This window comes from Nicotiana attenuata, chromosome 2 (genome assembly GCF_001879085.1).
Source record: "Nicotiana attenuata strain UT chromosome 2, NIATTr2, whole genome shotgun sequence".
Lineage (NCBI taxonomy): Eukaryota > Viridiplantae > Streptophyta > Magnoliopsida > Solanales > Solanaceae > Nicotiana > Nicotiana attenuata.
Window position 1 is genome coordinate 48,888,783 of NC_031990.1, and position 18,463 is coordinate 48,907,245.

Consider the following 18,463-nt stretch of genomic DNA (forward strand, 5'->3'; position numbering starts at 1 on the left):
ACTGACCACTACTTGTACTGTCCCAAATCAATGCATAATAGACCACTGAATCATGTCATTTTATTATATTTAAGTAAAATAATGTTAAATAATAATGCATGTTAATTAACTATAGTTAAAGGATAGATTCTTGTGCACATGTATATATGTAGATGTTCATGTGTATTCGTTTAATTTTTCCAAGGGATTTGAGGCTATAGGTGAGGTAAAATATTAATGAAATGAATCATGTAAAAATCAAACGTTGCACCAATAATAAGATATAAAGTGTCATTGTACTGTTCAGTTTTTCAACTTAATGTATATTTAATTGATTAACTTAGAGATAATAATTTAGGACATCCTAGGCGTACCTGATGCCAACCCTAGAGGTTAATAGTACATTCAGCTTTGCAAGATAGGTAAGTAGCCCACAAAAATTAATACTAATATTAAGGTGAAAAAAAAGCATTTCTTAAATGATGACAATAACTTAAAAGGAAAAATAACACCGTATAGCCACTATAAAAATAATAGCCGAAAAAATTATAAAATCTGTATATTTTTTGTATATATAAACATGATGTATCTTATATACAAAAATGATACAAATTTTATACACTTTCGTATGTAAAAAGTGATAATACCCCATAACTTAAAAGGATGGCTAAGGTGAAACCTAATTTAATTGATTGGGGAAAAGATAGAACATGATTTTCAAAAAAGAAATTGATTTTAAAAACCTGTTGTTTTCACCATCACTACATATGCCTGCAAAGTTAGGGGGATTAGCTTGTTTTTGGGTCCACTTTGTTTTTTTTCTTTAATAGCTTTTGCTATAATAGTAGAAGAAACTACCCTACCAATACTAAAACCAATACAATCCTACTTTTTTCAGCATTCTTGACATCTCACCTAAGCAAACAAACAGTACCACTAGTACTCTAGCATTTATGCCAGAAAAATCCCAAATCAACCCCACACTACCAACAGAAAATGTCTCTTTATGTCACCACAAATTAAATGTTGAAACAGTCATAATTGTCAATATGCCCATAGGGGCAGTGCAGAGTACCTAATCCAAGAGAGAGGACCACATTTTTCTGCCAAAGAGGTGCTGTGACTGTGAGCAATCACAAAAGTAGGATTCTTTGCAAAAGTTGGCATGCACCCAACCTTTATCTGGACATTGATAAAAACTAAGTACCCAATATCTATCAAAGTCACAACTAAAGCAAAAGTAACTTTATGTTTAACCCAACATTCATCACCATTTACCCTCCAGTCCTTCTACTTTTACTATCCATCTATTAAGCTAAGGTAAAAAAAATTGGTAGTAAAAATAAATGACTTCTTTCCAATCCCCTTTAAGCACTTTGTATGTAAACGAATTTGTGGAAACAATTTTCAATCTGTATGAACAAAAATATTCTGGCTTGGCATAGATTGTTGTACCATAAATGGAAACCTGTTCTCTGTATTCCACCATCGATGGATTCAAGATATACAAAGACAAAAATATTGCTTGAGAAACTGGCTGTAATAGTTGTACCACATGATAAATCAATTGAACTGTGACATCCCATAATCTCAATTGCTCAAACTCGCGATGAAATAATAAGAACAAGCAGAGATAAAAAAATGAACAATTTGCATTTTACAATTTCTGAGGGAATTTACAAACTAAAATTCTAGCATTTTCTTTAACTACAACGAAATTCTATTGTTTCTATTGCTTTTCCTCTTCCTAGTTTCTCTCTTTTGGAAATTCTTTCCTATTTTGGCTTTTTTTTGATTGATCAGGAAGACATGTTAACATGCACTGTGGCATTCATGTTAGAATTACATACAGGGCATGTATGGAGTAAAGTGGACCCACACACTGCACAAAGGCACAGGTGCCTGCATGGTAACAGCAACACACTCGATTCCCTCTCCCCACACCTCTTGCACATCCTGTTATCCTGCGCTTCACCCGCTAACGTACGCCTGCCTTCAATTTCTTCCTCTTCTTCCGCTGCTGCGCCGTGGTCACTGCTACCGCAGCAAGATTCCGCGTCTTCCTCCACCGCCGCTCCGATAACGTTTCCTCCGGCGGAGAGACGTTCATCGCCCACGTGAGCCAACACTTGTTCCAAGTTGTTACGAAGGGAATTGGCCGTTGCTTCGTTTGTTTGTGCCAAATCCCTCCATAACTGATTTTCAACGTACAGACTTCTGACTTTTTCTTGTAAAACGAAATTTATTTTTCCCATTCTTTGAATCTGTTCATCTTTTTCTTTTAGTTTCTTTGTCACACCTTCTCCAATGGCAGCCACTAAAACTCTCGCTTGCTGCTTCTGTCTTTCTTCTAATTCCAACCGTATTTTCTTAGTCTGTAAATCACCAACAAAAAAAATTTATTAGCCAAAAAATTCAAGTAAAACAAACTCAGAACAAAAAAAACAGAAAAAGGCAATAGAATTGAAATTTTTCAGTACACTTACATGGTGAGAAATAATACGGTCGATATCCATCTGGTACTGTTGAAGCAGTGGTAAAACGTCATCTCCAACAAACGACGTAGTAGTATTATTACAAGTATTAAACTGATTAAACGAATCCCTTGAACGCTTTCTCGTAGCAGCAGCGTTAACGGCGTTGGCGTTTGCAGTGGGGGGAAGGTTAAAAGTGAGGCCACTGTCGGTGTTAACGGACGTTTTGGGCTGAACAGAATCGCACATCAGACTGTGATGAAACGGCAAGAAACTACTATTCTCTTGCGTAGGCAAAGGCAAAGCAGAAGCCATCTGGGTATTGTACGAAAACCCATTTACTTGATTCGAAAAAATTTGTTGCTGTTGTGAAGGAAAAAGATTGATATGCTTAGCTTCAACTGCCATGGAAAAAACTTAAGCGTCTGTTAAATTTTGTGATTCTTGTTTCGGTAGTGAATGCTTTTGATGTTTTTGGTTTTGATCAAAGAAAGAGAGAAGAGGGAGAAAGCATATGAAGATTTGGAGTTGGAGGTGGCGACTAGAGAAATGAATGGGGCTTTTGCCTTTATTTATGCGTTCAGTTTTGTGGATAGAGAGAGAAATGGGGTAGGGAAAGTCAATAAAGAATTTTAGAGAGAGAAAAAGTCTTCGACCCAATTAAAAAGGCTTTGAAATTAGTAAAAGTATGGGATGGACGAGATTTTACATATTTATCATCTCTTACTAAATTAGATATTCATTACTCCTTCCGTCCCATATTAATAGTCATAGTTACTAAAAATAGTTATCTCAAATTATTTGTTACCTTAAAAGTTCAAAACAAAGTTAATTATCTTTTTCCTCTTTTACCCTTAGTAATAAATATCTTTGAAGACTACAAACACCTAATTTTATTCAAATATCAATAAAGAAAGATTCAATATTACTCCGGAGTAAAATATAAATAAGGGTAAACTAGTAAAATTTTATTCAAATTAATTTTTCTTAAGGAATATGTACAAAAGAATTATGATAAATAATATGAGACTGAGGGGGTATTTTCTTTTCAATGCAGCATTTTATGGAACAAAAAGTTTAAAGAAAATAAATTTTTGGCACATATTACAAATGTTTTCCAAAATTTAACCATGGGTATCATAACATTTAGGTACTACTAATTATGCCATTGTAAGTAAATTAAAAATAATTTTAAACAATGTTATTATTTTTTAAATAGACTACCAAACATGTGATCTAAAATGGATTACAGACAAATAAATATATTATTATTTTATTTAAATAAGTTCTTGAAGTTATAAAATTATGCCTAAATAAATATAGGAAATTTTAGAAATATTAACTTTTAAGAATGTGCATTAGTCAAGTTGAATTGGTTATCAATCATTTGTTACAAAATAAAATTTACTGTTAATTTAAAAATATTTATACAAGCACTATATAACTTAATTCACTTTATGCACAAGATTGATATTGCAAGATGATCTTTTAATTTTATTTGCAAAAAATTACTTTAATTGATACCTTCGAGAAGAGTTCTTATCATGTAACATAAAAATTTATATTTCTACGATAGAAAAAAATGTGTAGTAAAAGTTACCTTAACATTATCAAATTTCCCGGTTTCAATGCCTTCTATAGTGGGATTTATATTTTCCATGCAAACTGTAAATTGAAATACTATTAGTCTCTCCATACATTAAATTTTTATCAATTTTCCTTGTATCTTTCTAGACCTTGATTTTCTCAAATCTCTCCATAAATAAACAAAAGAATCTCCACACCCATTACCAGTCCCCACAATATTTGGATTTTTCTATAACTTAATAAATGGAAGTCACTCGGGTCAGCTGATTTATAGGCAAAAAGATATCGTATTCCTTTTCTTCTTGAAATAGTGAAAACTGCGGGGATGGCGTGATTACGTGGCTGAGATTATTAGCGGCAATAACTGACATTTTGGGTCTATGCCACGTTGATCTTCACTGTATCAGATGCCCACGCCACCGTTAGACCACATTATTGTTCATATCTTTTTGCCTTTTTTATCCTTTTTGTTTTTGTTTTTTCCCCCTTTTATTATTATATTTATATGAATAAAAATATTGATGATTTCGAGAGGACTCGTTGGGAACGTGAGGGGAGGTTTTCTTTAATTAAAATTTTTGTTCGTATTTCCTTTTCTGTACTATAAGGTGCGACCAACACTGTCGCACGTGTGAGGTGGAAACTGCGTTGCCACGTTCACAGGGGACCCACTAAGTGGGGCCCAGGAAACGTAGTACTATAGCGTGGGACCCATTTCAATTTCTGTTTCATGTGCGGGTTTCACTGTTTTGCTACCTTGTCCCTAGTCCTAACTGGGTGTTGTCTGTGTACGGACCACCTATTCTACGAGAAAGAGGAAAAGATTACCTGCTCTCATAGTGCACCATTCTGCTGGTGTTCGCCTTTTTTTGCTTTTGTACACATATACTCCCTCCGTGTTTCAACGTACGTGAACTCATTTGATTGGGTACGGAGTTTAAAAAAGAGAGAAGACGTTTAAACTTGTGGTGTGAAATCAAACACATAAATTTTGTGTGGCAATAAATCATTGCATAAAGGTAAATTGTTTCCAAATAAAGAAAGGGGTCATTCTTTTTGACACGGACTAAAAAGAAAATAGGTTCACATAAATTGAAACGGAGGGAGTATATATCTTGGATTTACGATAAATGCGTTGCGTGTATGTCCAATCTCAATTAGTATAAAATTATTATGTTAAAATTTTATTTAAATTACAAAATAACAACAACAACAACAACAAACCCATTTGAATTACAAAATAAATTTAAGAAAAAAGAATAATTAAGTTCATGAAATGAAGATTTTTTTATTTTATTTAGCTATGCAATAAAAGAAGAAACTCCATTCTATAAAAGTAGATTAGTCAATATTTCCGTCAATATGTAGCTTAAATCTGATCCCAACTTAAATAAAAATCAATTACAGATACACACAAAAACTAAGACACGTCTGTTTGAGTTGATTGAAAGAATGAATTCTAATTACTACTATAATTTAACAGGGATTCCATAATTTTACTTCTTCTATGATAATATTAACAGTCTTTTCAGAATTCATCTATTGCATGTATCTTACACTTTTTTCACTTTTAATTTTAAATATAATATTTATGTAATTTTTTAGAAAATTCTACTCATTAAGTCGGGTTATACAATTTTGATTTTATAGTATATTATATTGGTCGAAAATATACTTAATTGTTATCGAAGAGTTATTTTAAATTTATTTCAGTACAATATCTTAGTATTAAAATTTAGATTCCGAAAATTTTCAGCAAGTTTTTCGTATAATTCAATTATTTGCAATGACTACTAAAAACATGCATCCGAATTCGAGATGCTGTGGACTTACATTACTTAGGGCACGAGTAAATTTTACCAAAATCTCTTCGTACTCTTTAAACTTCTCATCCTCAGACACTTCAGAAAAGTATTAGCACATGTTAGAATTATAACATAAGAAGTGTTATAAAACAATAAAAGAACAAGAACAATATTGCAGAGAAAGAGAGAGGAAATTCTTATTGAATTTTGGGATGAATTACAATGGAATAGAACCCTCTATTTATAGGGAGAGGGTGACTTAGCCACCAAGTAATAAACCCTAGAATATTGTGAATTATAGACATTCACAATAAATAAAATTCTATTTATAACACTCCCCCTTGAATGTCTATTCAACAGATAATGTGCCTCGTTAAAACCTTTACTAAAATAAAACTCAATGGGAAAAAAAAATCTAAAGAAGGAAAAAGAGTACACATATCTAATAATACGCCTTTTTGTTGCCTCGTTAAAAACCTTGCAAGGAAAACCCAGTGGGACAAAACCTTGTAAGGGAAAAAGAGTACAACGCGTATTAACTCCCCCTCATGAGAGCATCACTTCACATCCTTAAGCATTTGCATTCCAATCTTTTGCACCATCTTCAAAAGATCTTTGGTAGATATTTGATAAACAAATCAGCCATGTTAACTTGAATGAATATATTGCACCTTGAAATCATCATTCTTGATAGAGATGGATTGTCTTCATATGATCTTGTTGGAATCGTCAGTTCAATATCTCCACATAGAGGTGAAAGCTCTTGCTATCATATTATCATGCATATAGTTATAGCAAGATACATTTGTGCACAAATTGCACTGATGAAGTGGTACTTCAAGATCAAGAATTGTATATGCTTCAAGCAACTTAAATCCTTCATGGATTGTCACATAAGTTAAGTCATATAAGCCATATAATAGACTTTAGATGCATATCAAGTTTTCATGTCATGCTAGACATATAAGATATCGAAAACTGATTGCACATACCATTGACTTTATACTTTCAAGTATTTGAACAACATAGACAAAATTGTATGTTTTTCATATGAAACCAATTCTATTCGAATTGTGTCTCTTCCATTTGGCCTAATTATATTCGTAATCTATACTTAGCGCTATGATAGATGTCATCGACAAATATTTTATATCTGTTCCAACCTCCTTATTTTTCATAAAGACATAACATAGAGATCTCTTCATTCACATATTCAGATACCTGAATCTCTCAGGAGATTTTATGAAGTGTTATGTCATGTGATCTTCTAGATCATTTGCTTCCTTTATTATGATCATTTTGATCATTTGCTCATCTTCTTTATCAAGAAGTTTATTTGAAACCGATAGTCTATACGCTTTAAGCGTACCATAGACTTTATCCTTCTAGGACTTAATAGGAGCATTTGCAATGAGAATATAGTTACTTTCTTTGGGTCAGCAAATGCGTCTGGCATGCTTTGCAATATATTGTAAATGAATTATCCTTTTATGAACTTCAAGTTCATATTATCTTATTCGAGGATAATTCATTCCACGTAACTTTTTCTCAAATGTTGTATCTTGTCTCCCCCTCATGTTAGAAAAACTAACTTGTTTCCTAAACTTTGAGAACCCATCTTTGTGCGTTATGGTGTTAATCAAAATATACACCGCACATCAATAATAATAACATGGAATTATTTGGTTCCTGACCCTGAACCACTTGTGAGGGGAGACAATAAATATACTTTCGTATATAACCTATATCAAACTGATATAGATAACTTTGTTCTCTTAAGCAATAGTTTAGCTATTAAGTGGAGGCACTCAATAAATCATTTTGCTAAACGAACTGTGATGTAAACCAACTTATCAAGATGAACTTCTTGAATAAAAAATCTGGAAATTATGCTCGAAATTAAATTATTGAGCAAGTTACTCGCAAAACACCATGTTGCGGGTTAATAATAATTGCACATGTAACCATCTCATAGATGCATCTTATGTGGTATACATGGCAGGTGAATGAGCCCATATTCACCTTTGAAATTTCCAGCATTCATGGGATTCAATCCCAATTTTAGTTGGTCTATTAATTAATGAGAACAAGCAACATAAGAGAATTCGTAAAGAACTTTCTAGTTCTTTAATATTTACCCATGTGAATTCTCCTTTATTTTTGCACATCATACTTAAATTGATATGGCTAAACCAATTATGCCAACTGAATAAATTATCAATATTGATAAACTTCAGATTTACACCATGACGTGTGCAATTATCAATAAACTCCAAGTTTATTATGATATGGGTTTTTATATCAATAAACTTCTCTTCATTGTGGCATTCTTTTGTTTATGTAGTACAAATTGGAGAATAAAGCGGGTAGCTTTTCACATACATATTACCCCGCTACAAGTTGTAGTAATAGAAGATATTAAATCTTTCCTTTATTTATAATCTCAATATAATCAACCGCTTTCGTGTATACTTTGGAAACTGAATAAGTTTCTTTGAGACTTACTACAACACAATACCTTATTGGTAATTAATCGTGTTTCTCCAAAATAGTATAATTGGCTCTTGCAGAGTTCTCAATTAATTTTGTAGTACCACATATTCATCAACACCTATATGGTGAATATCTCTTTTAAAGAGAAATACCATTATGGTTATGGTCAAAATTATATGCAAGATCTGTTTCTTGCATTACCGTTGTCTTTTAACAATCACAATGCCAAAATATTTTGGCGTACAATAGGTACGTGACCAATGACCATTCATGTCATAATAATGACATTATTTTCTTATATCATCTCAAACCTCCTTTAGAGGTGAGTGCGGTATATTCACTACCACTAGCACGTTCATATTCTTTGAAGAATGAATATGTATTCATAAATTAGATGTTGTCACATTCACATCATGAATGGACCATAATCATCTATATGTGCTTTACAAATCTCATGTCAAATCGATGACAAATATTTTTTCACAGAATGAAAGATTATTTTGAGTATTACAGAGAAAAGTAGAGAGAGAGAATTCTTATTGTTCTCATTACCACAAATGATGACGATTATAATTTCGTCTATTGCCACGTCCATATCCATTGATACATTCATAGTAATAATTTGTCTTCTTTCAGACTTATCACATACTGCTATCACATTCTCTTAAGGGAATGAGAATGGAGCAAATTCAATGGGACGGATTTTCAATTCTTTGCCCACAATCATACATGAAATTGATCATGGCGGGCATAAAAATTTTACCACTTCAGGTGGTTATAATTTCTTACAAACTCCATTAGAGTTATAATCAAACTTTGTTGTCTTTGCTTGTATTTAAAATCAAAGTATAGAATAAAAGAGAAAAATACGGTAAAATACTTACCTTTAATCCAGAATTTAATCATGAAGGAAGTTCATGGAATAATTGACAATCGTTATGCTCAATCCCAAATCTTCTACTCAATTGGTTAGAGTCTCGTGCTGATAACGTATTATAAAACAATAAAAGAACAAGAACAATATTGCAGAGAAAGAGAGAGAGGAAATTCTTATTGAATTTTGGGATGAATTACAATGGAATAGAACCCTCTATTTATAGGGAGAGGGTGACTTAGCCACCAAGTAATAAACCCTAGAATCTCTCTAAATATAGACATTCACCATAAATAAAATTCTATTTATAACAAGAAGTGAATTAACATTGTCTTAATTCAACTTCCTTTGTCAAATAGAAGTCGTTTTTACTTCTAGACCAAATGAACTTTACCTAATAAGGGAGAGAATTCTTTTTCAATCCATTTTGGTTTGTGTTTCGATAACCAGAGAAGTCGCACTTCCGATTCAAATTGTAAGCTATTGGATACGAAATATTTATAATACTGTATGGGTTAAAATCTAACAAGACGAAAATTCGCGTGAAAAGGAATGGCAAAAAGTCAATTGGGCCAAAGTCGTATCCATACAACACTATAACGACACGCACCTCGGCCACCTCGGCCACGGCCACGGCCGAGGTCGTGTATTCAGAATGCTTGAACGGCGAATTGGATGTTACGACATTTCAGATGGTCAACCAGTAATACAGTCAAACGACTTAGGTACCATGGTTAATGACCGTTGGGTAAAGGAGAATACCTAGTATATAAATTAAGTGAGAAGAAGAAAGGGGAAGCTGAAACAAATTCACACACACATACATATTTTCGGGGAAGAAAAGGGATCTTCACCTCTCTCTCCGATAAGGAGAAAGAGGCAAGGAAGCTCATATCCTCAGTACACATTGTTAGTCTCAGCATATCAAATGTATGGGGTCAACCCTGTTAGAGACCGGTGATCCCCTTTTATCTATTTTTTCTTCACTATTATTCAGTATTATGAAAATCGCCACTATTTTCTTACATAACGGGATTCAAACATTGTCATAGTTAAATCTTATGTTCAGTTACGCTTGCTCATTCGTATCTTCTATCTTAGATCTAGGACGAATTATCTTTGGCTAGGATTTACTCCAAATCTTTCTATTTAATCAGTTTATAAAAAGGTTTAAGACTTTTTTGGTATAACAATTTAGCGCCACCTGTGAGGATTTTCTAGCCAAAGCATTAGTTCCCTCTAGATCCAAACATGGTCTTACATCTATCTCCCATTCGGTGAAGTTTCACCCGTTCACCACGAATGCCGCCTTGCAGAACCGGTCGGTAAACCCCCGAAACCGCCAAACCAACCAAGGATAAACCCCAATGCAAAACTGTAGTTATGCCTGGTTTACACACGAAAACTGTGTTGCGCCACAGCAGCAGCCCTGAGGCGTTGTGAACATGAGCCATCATAGCCTAGGACTGCGACTACGCGTACCAAACGCGTCCGTAATCCTATTTCCAGGTACGCCTCCTACATCCTGCACATATCACCCCCCTCCTGCTATATGAGACAATGCTTATAGTATAATTTACGAAGAAACTCCTCGTCTGTATGTTTGTTGTATGACTTGCATTTTTGCCATCTTTGCACGCCTAGGACTTGCGAACTAGGACTCGAACTCGAGACCCTAATGGGGAAGTGGACCGTCCACCCACGAAAAGCCAAAGCTCAACCATTGACGAGGCCGAGCATAAAGCCGAAGCCAACGAGCAGGAAACTGGTATCAGAATACAGAATAAAGTGAGGCGCCCTGCGGCTCGACCCCTAGTTCAATGCCGAACGAGGGAACTGCCCAGGTCTAAACAGCACAGCAGGCGAGGGAGACATGGCCAATCTCCCTCATTCATCTCTTAAAAAGCCGACCAAGGTAATTGATTATTCCATGTACTAACCCGCTATTCCTTTTTTTTAAAAGAGAGAGAAGTGGAACAGAGAACAGGGACGTTCTCCCAAGTTCGTGAACAAAGGCTAGCCGACATACAGACTCTAAATTCCTCCCTACGGCGAACGGCAAATCGTGAAAATCGTCCAAACCGTACCATATTACAAATAACAAACAAACGGCTCAGAACAAGCCGACATCATTAAGAAACAATCTCCATAGCCTGGTATTGGGCGATGAGCCCATGGAACGTTCAATCTCCACAATACTGACAGAACATTAACACGGATTGCTTGTCCGTACGCTCGCCATGGCAACGCTATGCCACTTCGACCAACTGAATACTACGAGTTGCGTCCGAACTTTGTTCGAATCAATCGAGCCCCAAGGTGCTTAGAGGCCCAAGCACTAAGTTCGTTGCCCGTCCCAACAACGGTCTCTCCAGGCCAAGCAATAAAGGGACTAGATAAACTGGGACTCACCCCAACGCATACATAAACTATACAACAAGTAACTCTCCAAAAAAGCAAGGCAGCATGCAACATTCTTACCACCCTCACGGCCATCGACCATCGCCAAGCGAAAGGAAAGTTCGACCTCGCTCGAACTCAACGGGTTACAATTCGACCTCGCTCGAATTTACACCCTTACGGCCGTCGGCCATCGCCAAGCGAAAGTAAAGTTCGATCTCGCTCGAACCCACAACGGGTTACAATTCGACCTCGCTCGAATTCACACCCTTACGGCCATCGGCCATCGTCAAACAAAGTAAATTTCGACCTCGCTCAAACCCACAACGGGTTACAACTCGATCTCACTCGAATCTACACCTTTACGGCCATCGGCCATCACCGGGCGAAAGGAAAATTCGACCTTGTTCGAATTAACCAGCCAAAGTGTGACCTCGCTCGAATTTACACCCTAACGGCACCCGTCCATCGTCAAGCGAAAGTAAAATTCTACCTTGCTCGAATTTATGCCCTTACGGACCCCGGCCATCGCCAAAAATTCGACTTTCATTCAAGCTAATAAAGTTCAATCTTGCTCGAATTAACAAAAGTAAGGATCGACCTCGTCCAAACTAACGAGATGAGATCCGACCTCGCTCGAATCGGCGAGCTAAATTCGGCTTCATTCGAATTCCCAACTAAAAACTTGGGAATTATCACGGGAAAATCTGAAGATCCACTTAAAAGAAACGGATAAGAAAGAGAGTTTGAGATATGCAACTAAAGGCAAACCAACTATCTTATTAAGATATATCACATTACTTTTGCAATTAGTTATACTCCCTAAATACGAGAAATATCACATTACTTTTGCAGAGTTTAAATTCGCACAAAATTAAAAAAAATAAAATAAAAGGTTAACATTTGAACTTGCAATTTTAAATATTGGAATGAATTTTTTGTGGCTAGCTATAAAATCATGTCATTAAGTGTAAAATAAATAGCAACTGTAATTGAATTATTACCAAATAGTATTATCTTAAACAATGTAGTATAATGCATTTAGGATAGATGATTAAGGAAATAGTGTCAAATGCATATTTGGGGTACTTTGTGCTTAGCATAATGATACAAATTAACAACACGATACATCTATTATTGTTTGAATCTTTATGTAAATCAAAGTTCACACATGATATGATGATAAGGTTTGATACAGCATACGTATAACTTTTTCCCCCTTTGACAAAACGCCGACACCCGTGAAGAGTTTCTTGTTCCTTGCCATTTTTTTCAATTCCTTTTTTCTTTTTCCCTTTTCCTCAATTTTTCCTAGGTCAATAATTTTTCTTTCTTTAGGTTTTGGTTTTGGACTTTCAATATTGTTGTTGTCATGTTGGTTATTATTGGTAGGCACAACTATATATATTGCGGCAGCCTTTGCTTAATTTCCTTGAATCTTCTAAGGTATATGTTGGCCTTGGTTTTGTTGAAAGATTAATCTATGAATCCAACTCTCATTTCTTTCCTTAAAGCAAAAGCAACAAAGCCAAAGAGAAAGAGAAAAAAGGATTTTCCAGTGTTTTAGAAAACAGCATTATTTTTAAAAAAAGAGAACTGCAAAATCCACGGATTTAATATTGTGCAGAAAGGGTTAATGATGGTGTCATTAGAACAATTTGCGAAATGTTGAGTTTGGCTTGTATTTTTTAGTTATTTTGTGTTTCTAGTTTGATTTGGATCCTATACGTTTGCAGTTCAATATTTTTTTTATCGTTTAATAATTCAAAAGAAGTGTTCTTGATTGCCTTTTCCAAATGACTTATTTCGTGAGCCAGCCTTGACTAAGGACAACATTATTTGTTGCATGTTGTGCACCATAATTCAGTTCACCTTTGACAAAAGTAAAGTATTCTATTTTTTATATGTTGCTTACACATGAATCCAGTTATAAATAAATTACGTAATAAAGAATAATTTATAGATGACAAGTTAGTCAATTACATACGCATCAGCGAGCAAGAATAAATTGTGAAGAGGCCTGCATTATCGAAATTCAAAACAATAGTTAGCTGGCTATGGATTCTAAGTAATACCCCATTAATTGATCATGACATATTTAATAAACGAAAATAACTTCTCACTATTCTCATTCTAAAAGAATAATGTAAATCATTTTGGGTTGTTTGAATAGTATATTTGGGATGATCCAAGATCTCAATTTGCTGTAGGTAGGAAGGTTCGGGTTAGATAATTGACCCTTCACTTTGCAAGCTTAGGGAAAAATAATAATAAAATAATTAACCAAGCAATCCCAATTAATTTTCAAAGATTTGAAGTATTTATTTTTCCTGTTTGACCTACCTAATTACTTAATGAGAGAATGGAAATTCAAATATATGAATTGTGATGTCAACAAAATTGGTCAAATATTACAATCATTTTAATATGTTCTAATTCATTTACTTGTTTTTCCAAAGAGTGACTTACATGAACTATAAAAGGGGTATTATTACTTTTGGCCCGCGCCAGAAATTATTTATATCTGGTAGCCGAAAAAGTGTATAATTTTTGTATATAACATACAGAATGTATATATATACAAAAAATATACAAATTTTATACATTTTCCGGCTATTATTTTTACAGAATATATAGTTACTTTTCCTAAATTGTTAATATGGCGTGGAGTACCAAGAATTTCCTTGTAACAGCCCATCCCGCTAGTGAAGTTGTCCGCTTTGGGTCTAGGCTCTCACGAGTTTAAGATACGTCAGTAGGATCAAAGACTTGTTAACTTATATACCCAACATCCCTCTTATGTTTTGCCGATGTGGGACTCTGTCTAAAGTCTGTGGCGCTACATTCTTTATGTTTATTTTGCTTTTTATTAGAGATAAAGAATCAAAAATAATTCTTATTATTTTTTCCGCTGTGATACTGAATTATAATGGGTTATCATCACATTGAATAATATATAAGTTAGAAATTAACCCATGATATATATATGAAGATTTTTAATTGTGAATTTTATATAAGTCTGTATATATTTCATGAACTTTGTATTCAATCAAATGTTGTCCCATTAATTGGATGAGGAAGTATAATATGATTACATGCTTATCTGTTTATTTAATAATGACAAATGCTAAGCACCCAACTAATTAGACCAAGATTAGAAAAGAAAAGAACAAGATTGTCCAAGTAAAATGATTCCAAACAAGAAAAAAGCAAGGAGTCCCATCAAATCTTCTTGAGAATAAAGGATTATCAATTAATTGCTCTATCTTGACTAAAAAATAATATTATTTTCCCTTTCTCTTTAAATATTTTGGTTGGTTAAAACGTCATGTGCCATGGGCATCCTTTTCTTATTAAATCATCTGGTTGGCAACTTCACACTTAAAGGCCATGAAATGATTAAAATATAAGGATGAACACAATGATTTTATTTTATTACTAAATAAATACAAGTTTCAAGTGTGTTGATACCTTTCGTGACAACATCTTTTGACATGTAAGACCAAGCACAGTTTGGTTACTGGAGATTGCAATTGATTATTTATATTCATTAAATAATGAATTATAGCTTGACATTTTATCTGCCTACTCAAATAGAATATATTTCTTACTGCTTTTGTATCCTTTCATTTTAATATTTGTAATGATGAGAATATCCACTCAAACTTTAAATTTATGGAATCAGTCCTCCCTTTACCAAGTTAAGTTTACAATTAATGTATATCCTGGAAAAAAAAAAAAAGAATAGTCCTTTGTGAATTTGATATGTACCAACTTGTTTCTTATTTGCCAATGCAGAGAATGCTACAGAGTTAATAGGTCAATCTTGTTGGTAAGATTTTTTAAATTTTTTTAAAACGTAATATTTGGGACTGAAAGATAGAAAAAAAAGGATAATGAGAATTGAAGTTAAACCTAGATGAGAAGCTGTTCCTAATTAAAGAAGCATATGAATAAAATGGAAGATTATGCTAAGGTATGGAATTTTAATATTTCCAATGTGAACAAATTTGCAGGCAGTCGCGAAGCCACGAATTTTTTTAAGGGTATTCAAATTTGAAAAAAGTGAAAAAAAAATTCCGATAAAGGGTGTTCAATATGTGTTAAATACCTCTAAAACGTAATATTTTACCTATATACATAGTGTAATTTTTTGACGAAGGGTGGTCAGTTGATCACCCTTGTAACCATGTGGCTTCGCCACTGCTTTTGCAGGCCAGCTAATTAAGCAACCATATTCCACGTATTTTACATGATCAGTGAAATGAAAGGGGAGAATACTAGAATAAAATAATGAATAAGAACAAAAAAGGAAGAAGCAACGAAAGAAAGAAAGAAAGAATCTCGACTATATATAATACAATATATACATAAACATCGGACTCACAGCTTACTAGAGTAGAATAGTACCCTTGAAAATGAATTTTCGCTTTCCAAAATTTAAGTCTCATACAAGTTGAGATCGGTAAGCTATATGAGATTTTATTAAACATATTTTTATATTTGAATATTTTCTTAATGTTGATAATTCATCTGGTTAGTTTTATGTTAAGTTGCTTGTTTATCGCAACCATCCTCCTTTATTCAGATTTGAGATTGATAATGTGAAATAAGTTCACACAAGCAGATTTAACCATGAAAAGTATTCCAAAACCAGAAAATCTCTCCATTTGCCAAAAAAAAAAAAAAAGAAAGAGGATTAAAACCATATTTATATGATTTAAGTAAACTATAAAAAAAGCATCAGCTAATCAATAGCCTTAGATTTCACTTATAAGATGATGGAATTTTTATCAACAGGAATACCTCTATTTCTTGCTTTAAGAATCATTCCAAGACAGATGTGTTTTCCATTATATCTTCCCATTTTTAGTGCTATTTCAAGCATTAGCCACATCCCTCCTTAATGCTTCAAAAAGGTTCGATCAAAGTTCATAATGACTTAGACACAATTCTTCTACAATTGACTAAATCTCCACAAAAAATATTCTCACTTTGGGTCACTTTCCCTCATTAGGGAAAAAGAAAAAGAGAAAGGAAAACAAAAGAAATTCCCAATTGAAGACAAAAAGTAAAAGGTAGTTTAGAAAATGAAGGGAAAAAACATTTCACAGTGGGGACATGTCATCAACTAACTCTTGATGATTCGAAAAAGCTTTAAAGTGCAAAAAATAATACCGAAAGTGAATATAATATAGGCATCTTCACATAAAAGCTAGTTTTCATAAAAAGGGTAGAAAACAAAAAAGAAAGGGATAAGAATATTTTTCTTTCAAGTGGTGATTTATGTTCTAAGGTGCCAACCTTCCACTACTACTATGTTGACATAGCCATAAAACATTGGTATCTTTTTTTATTATAATTTGAGTTCTTTATTTAACTTTTTCCCTTATGTTTTATGAAGGTGGGTAGATAAAATCAGTTCTTGAGTAGTATTTGAGATGTAAGAGGTAAAGGACAAATTTTGTTTGGCATAGAGATAAAAAAGCAACCACCCAAATCATAGTTCCATGGAAGATATGCGAGTAAAGTGCTCGTGCTTTTCTCCCTCCCCCCCTCCTCCTTCCCCTTTTTTGTGTGTGTCAAAAGCAAAAGCTAACTTGGACAATTTTAAGTTATCTCGATCGTATTTTAATTTGACCAATCCTGCAAAACTAGGAGCATTTTTGGACAATCATGTGGAACTTTTCTTTCTCAGTATTGGATTAGTCTTCCTTTCTATTAATACTACTAGTCTTACGGCGCGCTTCGCGCGTGTACCCACCTCAATAACTTTAAAATATTATTGAACTATGTATAATTAATGTTAATTGTTTAGTATCGAAATTATTTCTAAAATTTGGCGTTGAGATAAACGATGTAATAATTGTAGATATTGAAATAATTTATTCTAATTGTAGCATTTATTAGAATTTTTATTTACATTTTGGTGCATAAACTTTGTAGAAGAATCATTTGATTAAAGAGTTATGGATATGTTATTATATGCACAGATAATCAAACATAATGTTTCACAAAACTTTCTTTATTTTTAGTTTTTATTTACTAAGATATTAAATTATATAAAAGAACTGGTTTTCATATATAATTGGTGATGAATCTATAATCTATCTATACGCACTAATCCCATGAGTGAAATATTGATCAAATTTTTTATTTTTAGAAAATAGATTTTACTATAAAATTATTATTCAATTACTTTTTTAATATTAAGAACTTGAAATTTAATTAATTTTTTTTTGTAACGATTCGACCAGTCATTTTGAGCTCTAACATACTGTTCGACGGTTTGAGACATTGAGTAGCTTCACTTCATGTATTATAACTTGCACGTGTAGTTGGATTAGATTTTCGGGAAGATCACAGTTGGTTTGGAAGAATAATTGTCAATTCGGAAGCTTTAAGTTGGAAGAGTTTACCAAGGTTTTACTTTTGAGTAATGGATCAGAATTTTGACGGTTTTGTTAGGTCCGGATGATGATTTTCGACTTAGGCGTATGTTTGGATTTATGTTTGGAGGTTCGTAGGTTGATATTATGAGTTTTGGCAAAAGTTTGAAGATTGAAAATTTAGAAGATTGATAGGTTTGACCGAGAGTTGACTTTATTGATTTTAGATCCGGATTATGGTGCTAAATTTTAGTATAGGCCCGTTGTGTCATTCGGGACTTGCATGCAAAATTTGAGGTCTTTCCGGATTGATTTGGTATGGTTCGACATGCGTTTTAGAAGTTTAAAAGTTCATTAGGCTTGAATTGATGTGCCATTCATGGTTTTGATGTTAATTGGTGTGATTTGAGGTCTAGAGTAGGTTCGTGTTATGTTTTGAGACTGGTTTGTGTGATTGGACGG

General features: G+C 33.5%; 1 protein-coding gene across 1 annotated transcript; it reads right to left on the minus strand.

The window, feature by feature from the left end:
- On the minus strand, positions 1,612-3,082 carry LOC109209303 (probable BOI-related E3 ubiquitin-protein ligase 3). The gene is made up of 2 exons (XM_019372554.1): positions 2,466-3,082; positions 1,612-2,354 (listed from the first exon to the last, which is right to left on the minus strand). Exons 1-2 carry the CDS (start codon positions 2,859-2,861, stop codon positions 1,779-1,781), a joined length of 972 nt encoding a protein of 323 aa, XP_019228099.1. The 5' UTR covers positions 2,862-3,082; the 3' UTR covers positions 1,612-1,778.